At 37.4% G+C, this 15102-nt stretch overlaps 1 protein-coding gene across 1 annotated transcript in view; it reads left to right on the top strand.

Annotated features, from left to right (window-relative positions):
• ajap1 (adherens junctions associated protein 1) overlaps positions 1 to 15102 on the top strand; it is a 70300-nt gene that overhangs the window by 23813 nt on the left and 31385 nt on the right. The window contains exon 2 of the mRNA XM_012866737.3: positions 12922 to 13661. Within this exon, the coding sequence (XP_012722191.2) occupies positions 12922 to 13661 (740 nt within the window). The remainder of the gene's footprint in view (positions 1 to 12921; positions 13662 to 15102) is intronic.

Consider the following 15102-nt stretch of genomic DNA (forward strand, 5'->3'; position numbering starts at 1 on the left):
TCTATTTTGTGATTTGATTTTTAGTATTGTGCTTCACATTAGTGATAATCAGATTGAGGCTTTCTTTTCAAGTCCTCACTTTACAAAAAATGCTCTGCCAAGGAGCTGTGGATAGTTTTATAAAATTATTGCCAAACAAAAAATTAAAGTCACTGAGGTACAGACCATTTACTGAAGGTAGAAATGCAGGTCTCACACACAATCTGCTCTAACAATCACTCTGATTTGCACTAACTGGAGTACACTTACTACAAACTGATGGGATCAAACCTGTGGATGCAAAATTTCACCATTTAATAAAGTCAGTTGATTCAGCTTGTAAAACATGTTGATTCCTGGGGCATCTGTAGATTAGTTATCTTGTAATTTGAAGGTTGGGAGTTTGATTCCAGCTTCTGCAAGGCACTTAGTTCCAAGTTGCCTACCGATTTGTGTAGCGGTGTGTGAATGTGTGATTGGGTGAAAGCAGTTATAGTGTAAAGCGCTTCGAGTGGTCAGTATGACTATGTAGATTCAGTCCATTTACAGACACCTCCCATTACAGCCAGTGAGGATCTGACAGAAAAATGTGCCAAATATATTTTAGGTTTTCATAGTATATACATAAACTGCAATAGATTGCAACAAAAATAGACTGATGATTGTAGCCTTTTCATAGTTTTAGATTTGCATTGAAAAATTGCTCAAAATAAGAATTCACAGGGTTTGGATCACTACTGTAGTCTCTGAAAACAGCATGATCTCCCTGTCCATGCAAGAATTTTCAATGCCGGGTTTCTTGCATGATGGTAGGTTAATTAGCAACTCTAAAGTAGGTTCAAGGTGTAATTGGGGATATAAAAGGATGAAAATGTTTAATTGTATAAATTATTACAGTCTTGTTAAAATGCATGAAAAATTGGCAAAAATTATCATTGCAAGCTCCTGTTATTCACGGCGGAGCACTTTTCTGCAGCTTCATTATTTTAATTGATATTATTAATATTATTATTATTATTGGTAGGAGTAGTAGTAGTCATATTTTTCAACGTTAGTCACATAAATGATCACATTTTGACTCTTTCAGCACACACACGGGATGTGTTTTCTTAATGTGGGACTGGCTAATTTCTGTCTACTAAGCATCCTAGCGCACCAAGAAGTAAGACTGTTTCCATGGTTTTTGGCAACTGCCCTTTATTAAATGATGTCATGGAAAAATTGCAGTCTGCAGCCTGAACACACAATATATCCTGCATTCAGATTCTTAACTGGTAATGTTTTTTTATGATAGGAGAGAAGGTTATTTGCAGTTCAAGGAACATCATACTTTCCTGAATTCATTTATTTTAAAGGTTATGTATTAATTCATTCTGTGTATTGATGCTTGTCAGAACCCTTAAGTCATAAGGTCTCATATTATTGATTTTGCAGTTCTGACAAGTATTTTCAGACTGTTGATTATAATGCCAATAGAGAAAGAAATTTGGTAGGAATTTAAACAGACAAATTAGACTATCCTGATATAACTGCATACATCCAGGCAAAAGTGGACTAACTTACCGAGTTCCTATGCAGAAGGGAAGTCTAGAAAAGTATCACATTTTATTTGATAATTTCCATGTCTGCATAAATATGGACAAAATTAGTAAGAAAACAGTTACGTTAATTTATATTTCTCTGACATATTCTATGATGATGTCACATCTAAGGTTTTAGATGTTGATCCTACTGGTTTTGGAGTCACTGACAGAGCCTCAGATAAGCACCAAGTTGGCCCAGATGTCAAAGAGCAGAAAAGTAGCCCGTTGCCACACATATCCAAATGCACATTGTGGTATTGTGGCAAATTGTGGTTTCGTTATTTTTTTTATACATATATCAAGGTTACCTCACAAGCTAAATGTTTTCTAATCAAAAGTTCAGAATGTTTAAAAAACTGTTGGAAATAATGTATGGGACTGATAAAAGGAGACGTAGTGTAAGGACTCTGCATGTAGTTGCTTATTAACTGGGGGAGGTGGAGGGCTACTGGTGTTGATTCCTTTTGCATACACTTATATAAATATGAACCTTACTATAACATTTTCTATGTTAGACTTGTGTCTGTAGCATTTTGCCTGAGTCTCAGATGCTTGGACAATCACAAATCCCAGAGTTTTTAAAACTGACGTCAACAAATACAGTTGTAATGTTAAAGGGTAAATATTACAAATGTTACATTTTTTTTTCCCATTAGCTCATTTCATTCCTAGGTGTGCTTGTGTGGATCCACAGTTCTCTGTCTCATGTGCCAGTCACAGTACACAGTCAAGGTCCAGAACAGATTCCCGGCCCCGCTACCTTGACTCAATAAAATTTCTTTCTTGATGTCAAAGGATATCTTTGATTGATTCTAAGCAGGTAAAATGAAAGGTCAAAAGACATTAAAATGAAAACGAAACAAAATAAACAAGAGGAGTTCATTAAGAGTAATTTGAGTAAGCTTCAAATACTACTGTAAATGAAACATTTTACCAAAATTAAAACTGCAAATTTACACACCACTTTATGCTTTATTCACACTGCATGAATTGTATTTATTTATGTATTTTATAAAGTTCATTTAATAGATGAAATGTTAAGGCAAAAAGAAAAAAGAACGTCAATTGAAACAAGTGTTTCTGAGACACAGTTCTCCAGTATGTACTCACAAAGTCACATTTTAACCTCTGCTAGTGCCCGCTTAGACCCGCGAGGGAAAAACACCCACTGCAGCCTGAAACTTTGTGACCTGTAGCTTGTATACCTTTTCCCCAGTGGCTCTTCTTTTTCCTTCCAAGTGCTTACTTTGGAAGCGAGTGGGAGAGAAACGGATACCATAGTTCAGCCTGTAAATACTCTCAACAATTGCAGGAGCCACCCTGAATAAATTGTTACTTTTTGAACTCTGAAATGGTGAACACATAGACTTGAATAGAAGCACCTTTTTCAGGAGCCGGAAAACCTCCAATGCAAGATTTAAACACGCCTACCGCTGAATCAGCCTACATCTTCACTGATAGCGACTGCCATCACATTAAGGTTTTCAACAAAAGTGGGATACCTTAAAACACATCATTTTTAATGGCTGTATTGAATAGAAAATTATACGTAGTTAGTGGGTGAGCTGTTGAGGCCACACTGATAAAATTTCTATTGATGCCAACCTAGGGACACAAGTTGCCTTTTTCACCTCCCTCAGGTGAGGAACCCATCTGCTGAGACCTCGTTCCTGCAAATTTACCAACCAATTCTAATTAAGACCTACTTTGCACAGGAGATCACAATGTGGTGATGACACAGGAAGTGGGCCAGGGATTCTGTGCAGAAACAATAATAGGGAACAATGGCTGATTATCTGCAGAGATAATAGTTTTGTTTCACCAGGTCCAAAGTGGTGAAAAAGATGAGTTCATGGACTCATAAAATCCTTTATTTAGCTCTTGTACTGTCATGAAAATTACATATTAACACTTAAATGAGAAAGCTGGTTTCCTTTTCTATGCAATCCATCTGGTTTTTAAGTTAAAGTTTATATATTTAGCTTATATATTCTTTTTAATGCATCACAGGTGTGTGACACAGTATTGAAGACTCCACACACAGAAACAGAATACTTTATTTAATTATCCTAGAAAATGTTATATCATTACAGTTCCTTACTTTAAATGTAGATCTGAAAAACAGAGAAATGTGACACAAAGAATAAAGAATGGAAAATCAAACATTAAACAATTATAGAAATGAGTTGAAAAAACAGAAAAATAATGTTTTCCTTGAAAACTAGAAGGAGAGCCATTTGTTAAAAAATATGCTGATCTTGGATTTTTTACCAGGACGTTTAGGCTGTCCTGGTAAATCTTTGTAAAACACATTAAAATAAATTAATCCTAGAAATATGAAAATAATAAAACTATGTATAAGTTACCAGTGGTCTCCAAAATTGGCCTCTTTTTCGGAAAAGATTGCTTTTTTGAGTTATTACAGTTTCATACTGCTGCAGTTGTGGATGAGTTTTTCAGTTATGAAAAACAAGCCATCTGACGTGGTACATTCGTTGAACAGCATGTCATTTTGTTTTATAACTTTAGGAAATTATTATTTAAGTATTTTTTTCTTATGTGCTCATAGGCCACAGTAAACAAATATGCTATGTTAGTTCAACAAAAAAAAAAAGAAAAAGAAAAGAAAAATCGACCAGGACAATCAGAGTTCAGAATCAGGATCTCTCATTATCAATAAGAATCCTCTTCCCCAAACAGAGATCATAATCCCAGTCACTGGAAGTAAGACGTAACTTAAAGGCTTCAGAAAAAAAAATATAATTGTATGTACATTATTCATACCTGACTTTTTTTTAGATATAAATGAGCTGTCTCCCAGATCATGTTTTGTAGGCTACCAGTTGTGCATCAACTTGGACTCACTGTGTGGATAATTCTGTGCCCACTGTAACAACCAACATTTTAAATGATTTGTAAAAACATTTTTATGTTTTACATATGTCTGCTGTGAGGAAATTTGGAAATGTGTCACCTTTTAAATCTAATTAATAGGAGGATACCACTCAGAGTTAGTTTAGTTTCATCAGTGGCCATAATCTCTCATATATTAATAAATCATTTATCCCAAATGCAGATAAAAAGCACAGTCAGTGGAATTAGGGTTTAATGTAGATATCTTTAGAAACAATATGCAGTTCAATTAAATTATACATGGATTTCCAGCCTTTTTACACTTGTTTATCTCCAATAAGTCTCCTAAATAATTCCAAGAGAGATGAACTGATATGCAATGTTTATGTTTACGGGTATGCAATGGAAATGGAAGTAGGCTAGTTTGAAATGGCAGCATATGGGAATTTAAGGTGGCTGCAACAATTTTTGGAGGGGTGACTTGAGCCGGAGCCAAATAAGCCACTGCCCCGTGTTTTTTTTTTTTTTAGTTAACTGGGTCTCATCGACAAATAGTTCAGAAAAATGATGTGCAAAATGTCCCAAACTACTTTGATCTGTCCTGGGGAAACAGTAGAAGTACCTGGAATGGGTCTTGCTTGTCCATTTTCAGACTGTGTGATAACATGACTTTTAAATATGATGAGTTGAAAACAGTTAGAGTTACTAAAACATGGATTAATTATAAGCCTATAAACAAGAAAGAAAATTGCACATAAACTTTTAACCAATGCTTATTTCTTTAAAAAAAGCTGGTATTGCTTGATGTATTCATCATACTTTTAGTAACTAAATAATTTCTTCAGTTAATTGACAGAATGCAGTTTTTACTGCTCACTATTAGTAAGATTTAGGTCAACGTGGGATTTTTATCGGAGCATGCCTGTCTTTCTTGACCGAGCTGCAACCAGTTTATGCTCCTCTAAGCATTTACAGCACTCATGGTGTCATTGCTGAGAGCGTTAAGGAGTTTGATACACCATGACAAATCTCAATGGCTAAGTAATATAATTTTGGACACACCCAGAATTTTACTGTCACAAGAAAAAAAAAAGCATCTCCACTAAAAAAAGAACTAAACTGTGGTTACATAAGTATAAGAGGAAGGAAAATGTAATTACTTCACCCTGAGGGCTTTGGTCATTGGGGCCTCTAAGCAAAAGAAATCTCAAGTGCTACTCAGGCTGGATTCACACACATGAGGGTGTGAAAAACAACAGGCTAGAAACCCTGCTATTTATGGAAAAGCACAAACCACAGAGGACCACTTCGCATGTCAAAAATCTGTCATGTGGGAAGACATTTACTTATGCAGAGGGACCTGTATCTTCAGGGCAGAGCACAGTGCAAGAATCACTTTTTTTAATAAACAGTCACTCTTCACTCAAGCAGTTCAAACAGGATGATACTGAGGGTCTTATTCACATACTTTAAATGCTCGTTTTAAATCATTTTAGTCCTCCGATTCGCTTAGAGTGTTAATGTTAAGTTTCTACTTTGAAGGCCAGGTTTTATATTTGAGCTGCTTTCAGTGGTTGGCGGAGGAATTTGATGAGACATTAGTGAGGAAATTAATAAGAATGACTGTTTCTTATTCCAGACGCAGAGCTTGCTGGACATTTTTTTTTTTAAATGTCCATGTTGCATGTCCTGGAAAGTAATATGCAAAATACTAATTATTTATCATAAACACTAAAATACTATAAAACTATATAAATCAGACTTTAAATGACATACAGCTAATGTTTTCATATGAAGGGGAACCCATGATCTGGCTCTTATGGCTGAGACTCCGGCACGTGAACATTATGTCTTTAATTTGGCTTGAGTTGTCAATGACTTATGCAACCTCCCCACTGACAGTAGCATCTGCAAGAAGCAGCACGAGAAGTTGCCAGTAGATTTACTGAATATAGCACAGCTTAAACTAAAAAAAAAAAAAAAATCCTGGTCAGCAAAGCCTGCTGTGGCGCTCTTTCATAATTGGGCTTGAAAAGCATAATCCCAAGTCACTGCTCTGAAATTTAACATGTCACATCTACTCTTACATCATCAGCTTTCTGTTGAAATTCCTCACTGCGTTTATCAAAAGACTGCAGAGGTGGGGCTCAGACTCTGGCACGATTGAACATATGGCAAATATCATTAACTCTGAATCAAACGAAACACCAGAGAGAGATCGGCTAATATGATACATATGAACATGCTGTTTATTTGTTGTGATAGTTAAAAGTTGTGAGCTTACATGCCATGCACCGAGATTTTGTTTTGCCTCATGTGGGCCAAAGCCCAAGGTGCCTCTTTCATCTGCGGTCTGTCAAGTCCTGGGTAAAATCATCAATCCAGCAAGTCTTTTGCTGACCTTCAAACCAGAGTCCTCCAGGCCAACAGACATGCCAATTAAAGGTTCTCTCCACATTTTACTTGGTAATTCAGTTCCCAGTACGGGCCTGATACGCTGCGATAGAACGAGGAAAGATGCTAAATAATGCCCAAACATATTTTCTGCTTGATTTCTAGTTCCAGTCATTTTGTGAGTATATGCATCAGATTGTCTGTTACCAAATTATCAGTCTTAAAGTTAAATTAGATTTTTTTTGTCTTAAAGATTTAAAGAGCCTCGCACAAGTATTCGTTGCACTTGTTCAGATTTTGTCAGGTTACAACCAAAAAACGTGATTGGAAGGGAAACTTTCCCCCTGTTTTCACTATTTTTATAAATAAAAATCAAACAAACAAGGTATTCATTGGTGTTTATTCCCCCTTACTCCTAGGCATCTAAATACAAATCAGTTATTGTATGTTTTGAAGTGATTTGTGTTATGTACTGTTGCAAACATGCTGATCTTAACTAACTGCCCCTTGTGGGATTAACAAAGTTGAATTGAGTTCAACCAATTGTTGCCTAATTAATATTAGAGTCCACCTTTGTGTAATTTAATCGTAATATACATCCGGCTTTTGTGTGTTGGCCGTAGAGGTTTGTTAGAGAACATTAGGGTACAAACAGCATTGTGAAGATGAAGGAATACAGCAGAAAGGTCAGGGAGGAAGTGGGGGAGAAGTTTAAAGCAGAGTTAGGTTAGAAAACGATGTCCCAAGCTTGAATATGTAATAGAGCAATGTTCAAACCATGAAAATGAAAAGAGCATGGCAGAGCTACAAATTTATTAGGTCATGGCCTTCCAAGTAGACTGACTGGGCAGGCAAGGGGATAATTATTACAGAAGTTGCCAACTTTGGAGGAGCTGCAGAGATCCCCAGCTCAGATAGGGGAATCTGTTAACAAGAGAATTATTACCCCAGGCTCAGAATGACTACAGTGCAGATACGGTTGCAGTGCCGCAAGGAACACAGATAATTAAAAATCAATGTTTCCAGTCACTGCATGCAGTTGTGGGTCCGGTTACCAAGGCTGTGCAGCGCTGTGAAAGATTCTGCCAGAAACACGAAGCAACAGAGGGGCTTTTGGAGGATGAAATAGGATATTTTAATGCACGGATAACAAGTTTTGTCCTAAAAAATAAAAACCATAGCTGTTTTTGATCATTTATGAGGGATAGCAACAGAAAGGACCACATGAACTTCTGTTCTTGCCAGCGCCATTTCTGCAACTGGAGTCGCAGCTGGCCTAGGAGCAGCTTGAGTCAGGGTTTGCGGAAAACCAGAACTGGATCAGGGCCGCAACCTGCACCACATTCAAAGTGAGCTCGGGCGTATGCTATGCACTCTTCCAATTTGGCCTTTATGGAAAAGTGGCAAAAAGAAAGCCTTTGTTCAAAATAAACCATTGAGGAAGGAGATCAATAAAATGTATTTTTGCAAAGGTCTACTACTACAAAGGCTTAGAATAAGGACGATTCATGTGTTGGAATGACTCAAAGTTTAGATCCTACTAAGAATATGTGGCAAGACTTGAAATTTAATGTTCACAGAAACTTCATTTACATTATGACTGAGCTTGAGCTATTCCAATAAATTTGTTTGTGCAAAGCCGGTAGAGATATACAATACATCAAAATATTTGCAATTGTAATTGCAAAGAAAGTTGGTTTTGCAAAGGTATTGACCTTTGAGACTCCACACTCAATTTATTTAAAAAAGGGAAATATGTGTCATGTGTTTTGATTTCACAAAACCACACCATTTCGTGTTTGTGGTTAAAATGCTGTTGAAATACATTGAAGTCTGTGGCTGTAATGTGACAAGTGGGGGAAAAGTTCCGGGGGTGTGAATACTTTTGCAAGGCTCTGTGTATCTAAACCAGAAAGGCTTCATGTTTTATCACAGTTTGAAGATAAAAATGTGAGACTGGGACAGTAGAAGCTTAGGATAAGGCCATGTCACAAGCTCCACTAAAAGGATTTTCTGCCACATTCCTAGGGCTTACCTAAACTTTGAAGTTAGCCATGACAGTATGATGTAGCTCATAAAATAGGACGCTCTACACACAGTGCCTTCAAAAAGCAATCTGGTTTGTTCACACGAGAATGTTGCACTACTTCTCCTGCCATCTGTGTAGTGTACTTCCAAATTATATTTTCATTATGCAAGATGTCAGAGTATGTTAGTATCTCTTAAATTATCAATGTGCAGTTCCTAGAAAATTTGACTTGCAGCTAGGATATTATATCTCTAGCAAGTCCTGCTGTGATTGGACTTATGTAAGTAGTGTGCAATCCAAAGAGTATGATTCAGACAACACATCAGCATGTAAAAGTGCGTGTATAAAGAATGAAGGGAAGAACTGCATGACTTACAAATTAAAATAACTTACATAGTGCCTGCATCTTTTTATTTATTAAAAGTAAAGTAAGATTCTGATTTCTGATTTAATAATTTATTCATCTTTGTATTTGTTACTGCAAAGCAAAAAAAAAAAAAAGAATAAAAAAGTCCAATCATAAAAATGTATAGGGTGACTAGCACTGAATTCCTTGAATGATTTATGAATTTACGTATCTCTGGTCAGGCTATAACATTCTTTAGTTAAGCTATACTTTAATACTTTTGTTCTTGATGGTAACCCTAACCCTAAACTCAGCATGAAAAGAAAGAAAAAAAGAAGAAATGTGTGTTTGTTGTTCTTTTTTTGTAACAATGGCTCAAGCAGTAAATCTTATTCTGTTGTAAAAGCCTATACATTTCCCTTGAAGTGGTTCCACATTTGTAATGAAAACGCATCTTTTGGGTTGAGCAGCAGAGGTTGCAGAGGGGTGGCTTCTCACAGACTTGTCACCATTACAGGTAATCTCAAAATAGAGAGATGTCAAGATGATCTATGCTCTTTGGATCCAATCTTTATAGTTTTAGGATATCAACGCTCTTACACAAAGTGGGGTTTATCAAAGACTACACCCAGAATTTGAAGTTAAAGAGAATGGAATGGCTTGCCTGCAGTCCTGACCGCAAAATCATTAAAACTTAAAAATCAATACCATCTCATACCAGGGACCAATACAACCAAACTGGCTCACTTGCAACTAGTGTCTGTTTAGGAATTGGATGTTGTCCCACAGCAGTGTTTGATCAAGCTGCTGATCAGCATGGAGATGAGGTGCCAGGCGGAAGTGCAGTTCTCACATGGACTTAATAAGTTATTTGTCTGTTAAATAATGAAAATTTTAGCTTGTCATTATACATTCTTTTTTTAATTTCAGTCATCCAGTCCAAGAAACAACACCAGACAAGAAATCATATAAAGCACAATTCATTGTCTTTGTACTGAAATGTGCTTTATTAATAAATTTGCCTTGGCTTGCGTTGCCAAGAGCAGCAATGACTGGTTTTGGTAAGCTTCACTGGCACAAGAGCTGCAATATTACATCCAGCTCCAGAGATGAGACAAAACTCAATACTAGGAATACAATTATTTTTGGAAAACCGAGATTCCCCTTTTTTGTTTTCAGTAGTGGTCAGCCAGTTGCAATATCCTTACAGTGCTTACACATTTTCTTGTATGAAAAAAAAAATAACAAACTTAGAAGCTTCTTTAATGTTTTTGTGGCAATGTTGTTGGTAGTTTTTACCAGTCATATTTATCAACACAAGGAAACTCCAGAGCTACTCATTTTAAAATAAGAATACAAAACATAATTAAAGAATGTCAAGCCTGAAGCAAACCCTTTATAAAAATAGCTGATGTAAGACTGACTTAGTCATATGCTTATAAACTTTGGCATAAAAAGATTGTTGCCAAGAGATTTCAATGCACCTCCCACAGGCACCACATTAAGGGCTGAAGATCAGTAGACTAACAATTCTCCCTTGATGTACAAAAGCAAAGATGGGTGTTCAAGGTTTGCTATAGGTCTCTAGTTTGACAATTTAGGGATTATTCTAGAGCTCATTTATAAAGTATGTTAAGTCAAACCGATGCCATTGTTCATTTATAGACACTTTGATTTCATATCTGCTGCTTTAAATCTTCATTAACAGCATTTCTATGTGATCTAGCATAATCTCATCAGCCTGTAAAACTGGCCATTGAGCTGACCCTTTTTATAGCCCACAAAGGGATATCTGAGCTATTGGCTCTTGGAGATCAAATGGTTGCAATATCACTGTAAAAAAATTGCTTTTATTCATCATAGGTCATCTTGTTGGAAGTTGAACTTTCTAGATGCAAAACCTATTTAAAAAGTGGAAGGTGTTTGCAGCTGTTTTAGCAAAATAAAAACAAAATCCTTTATCATTTTCTTTAATTTAACATGTATCTAATTTCTTTTTGATAAATATTTTACTGTGCATCACTACTAATAAATCAGAGCAATTTCTGAAAATGAATCATATATAGTCATAAATCAGCTTGTGTTTCGTTAACAACATGAGCCTATTAGACTTCTGAGCATCGTCTGTGTCCACATGTTTTCATTTCCACCTACTTGCCACGTACGAATGAAGAACAACCTAATTGTTGCAGAGGGTCTATATGTTATCTTTTGCTGCAATCTTTCTTTAGACTCTGGGTTAAAAGCTAAATGATTTGCAATCATGCCATTTAAGCATGTAAAACTCTACCTTTCCTTTTGCAAAGTAATTTCATTAATGACAAGCAACATCCGCTTCCCCATATCGGATATTGCATTCATTTGGCCCAGAGATTTAAAAGAGAATTATCTCAGGTCTCCAGGTTGGGTGGGAGCCAGGATCAGTGCCAGAAAGTCTGAGGTCAGGGCCAGGGCTCGTACAAGACAGATTATCGCCCATATTTTTTGCTGTCGATAGTACACTGACCTTGTCGCACCTCTTTCGTGATCACATCAGTCTCCTTTTATAGCTCAATTAAAATGCCATTTTAAATTATTCCTCTATCAGTAGCTTGTTGGTACCTCACACCCTGGCTGAATAGCTGAAAAGCAGGGAATACTGCAAACATAGCTATTCTTATCATTGTCAGTCTTTCACTTATGCGCTGTAAAAAAAAACTTTGTTCGCACTTAACATTTTGTTCATAAAATGCAACACACATGATTATGTTTGACATTGAATCCATTAAAGCTGTCAAATCCCTATCTGAGCAATTGTAATATACCTACTTGCCTATGCAAAGTACAATTAGACAGTATAGTGGTGATAGTGGTGTGCCAGAGTTGCACAAACAAGCCTCTATAATTATATGTCTTTTTTGATGCCTCTAACCATTGATGAACCCGACCAGGCTGTTTTCATTTGTCATCAAACTCTCTGATGCCTCCAAACGGAGCCATCCTTGTGGGCTTAAATTGGGCAAGGACAGCAGAGATTAAAGATAGCCTATAATGAGCTTTCTCCCTCAGGAATCAATGTGTAGCTTTGTCCCTGGGGCCTCTGAAGGTTGAGTTTAAAAGAAGCCCACTACCGGGTCGCAGCCTGAATACACAGCCCATCTATCACCTTGTAATCAGAAAGTGAACTTTGTCCAGAAGCTGGTACTTTACAGTACTATTCAGTAAACTATTGCTGTCTAAATAGTAAAAAAATAAATCCTACAACATATTTGACATGCTGTGTAATTTGGCGGCATAACGTAGAACCACCTTAAGCATTGTGCTGCATAATCAGCTCCTTGGGAATCAGATGACTTTGTGCCTGGGCAAGATAATGTAAAATATGATGATCAGCTAAACGCCTGACCTTACGTGTTGGTCTAATCATCCCTGGATTGATATGAATCTCGAAAGTCAAGGATAGCTCTATCTTGCCAGTAATAGATCAGAGTACAGAGGTGCAAATCCAACATCTCTCATATGTTCTGCAACATTTACTTTATAAATGACCTTTTAAGCTGTAATTCAAGAGGCCCTTTGTAAACGTAATTATTGTCTAAACCTAATGGAGTGGCTGTTGCAGACGTTGTAGAGTCTAAACCTTGACTGGTGTACAGATGGGTAATGACTATCGATGCAAAGATTTTGCTTAGATTGTCCTTGCCAAGAAAAGGACCTGTCTCATTTATATTTTGTGTATTTTGTGCTATATTTTGCAGTTCGTCTGCTTTGAGGCCGGGCAGCTGTGTGGGGCACCGGGTCTGGATCCTGCTGGCCATGACTCACCTCACCTTGGACTTCTCTGTGTGCAGCCCCCTAATTCAGGGTCTGGGGATCAAGCTCACACCTAAACTGGTTGCTCGCTCCCGGCCTCGCTTGCAGCCTCTCTGGGATATGCCCAACAAGCTTCATTGGAGAACAGTGACCCCGTTGGCGCGCCGGCTCCTTCACCCTGTTCCTCCACCTCAAGACAACAGGGCAGCGATGGGACTGAAATCCAAAGGACAAACACATCGGAAGTTAGCACATAAAGGACAAGCGGCATGCAAGGAGTGCTGGTTGAGATACTCTCAAACAGAGCCAAGTGACCCTTTGGCTGGGATAGTAGAAGCTCCTGTTGCATTATCGAGAGGGAGGTTGTTAATTAGAGCCAGGAGGCAGCTCAAGTGGGACAGCTATGACAAGTCTCAGGAGGGCCGGACTACAACGGTGCCTAGTTTCATTGACTGGGGACCCACGGGGACAGATAGCATAGATGATCCTAGCAAACCAGAACTCAATGCAACCCTGTCCACTAAGGCCTCAACTACTACAGTGGCAACAACCACTAGCACTACTTCAAGGCTCTCCCAAAGGACGTTCTCTGTGGTGACCTCAACAGAGTCCAAGAGCACCACCAAGTCCTCTATCAGCAAAACAGAGACTGCCAAACCACAAAAGCCATTTGGGGAAACACCAGGTAAGACAAAACAGCTAAAAAACAAATGGTTTGAAGTGAATTGCATGGTGTAGAATTAAGGCTGGATGATAATTCAATAACAATGTATATCGATCGATCGGTAGGCGAATATCGACGATAGAAAAAAAGGGTCAATAATAAGTTCAATAGAGTAACAGTTCTACTTACTTTTGCATTCTAGTAATGTAGGTTAATATTATAGTAAATACATCCTCCCAACCAATTACAAACAGACCCAGGCACACTCAGGTCACCAAGCTCATCCCCCTTGAAAGAGTTCAGAGAACACCCTTTCTTTTTTCTTTTTTAAAAACTTGCAGGTTGGTAAAAAGTTGGTTGAATAAAAGGTTGAGTTTGAATTCAGTGAAGATGTGTTCTGTATCTAAAAATAGGTAGCTAAGCAACAGCATAAAATAGCCAGGGCTGCACTTAAAATATGTTGAATTTGTTGATGATTATTGATATCAATCAATAGGATTTCTATTTTATCATTTTTTTTATATCATCCATCCCTGTGTAGAATATCAAAATTGTAATTTCTAATCTAGCTTTACTTTGACAAACTCAACACATGACTTCAGTCTTTTAATGTGTTTTGTCAATTATTGTGCTGTAAGTTTTTTTACATTACGTTTGCATTACCATAGTTGGTCATTTCATGTCCATTATTCAAGGGTTTATTGAGAATTGAAAATTTTCCTAGACCATAATTGGACACATTCCAAGACACAACACTTCCGCCACCAACCACATCGTTAGCACCCCGGCATCCAGAAAGAAGTACTCTGATGTAAACATGCAATCCCTTATTTAAACCACCAATCTCAAAGCTCATGAAATGGCAGTGGCAAAATATTAATGGAACCCTGGCAATGAGTAGGAAGGATGGGTCTCATTTTTTCATTTGTCAGTTATATGCTGATTAAAATGATCATTTTAAAAGTTTCCAGATAGTTTTGGTTTGATAACGGCCCCAAAGATGTTGTTTCTGCAAGTGGTGAGTAACTGTAGCAGTTTGCATGCCACTGGCTGGGGGCTCTATTACAGGTTGGTTCTTGGTCTGAGCCGCCTGCAGAGCTGTGTAAAAGTTTTTCTAATGTATTCCGTCAAAATTATGGGGACTTAGCGACATTTCAAAAATGTATTAAAAAGTTCTTGATTCTAACTTTTATTTCCTTGCTATAAACGGTCCGACTGAGGAGATCATGGTGAGGTGAAGCAACATTTAAGCAGTAAATTGGATCAAACTGCTCAGTTGAAGGGGATTTAGACTAAAATTTAGCACTTGTTCAAACTGAACCTCTGTTTTATGCACTCAGTAAAATTCTCATTTACCTATTCAGCAATTTGTGCCACCCGTGTCGTCCACAATTATTTTAGCGGTCAGAGGCGTAAAGTTTGAGATCCACTGCTATATACTAGAGAAAGAAGAGAGAAATCT

Source organism: Fundulus heteroclitus, chromosome 1 (genome assembly GCF_011125445.2).
Source record: "Fundulus heteroclitus isolate FHET01 chromosome 1, MU-UCD_Fhet_4.1, whole genome shotgun sequence".
Taxonomy (NCBI): Eukaryota; Metazoa; Chordata; class Actinopteri; order Cyprinodontiformes; family Fundulidae; genus Fundulus; species Fundulus heteroclitus.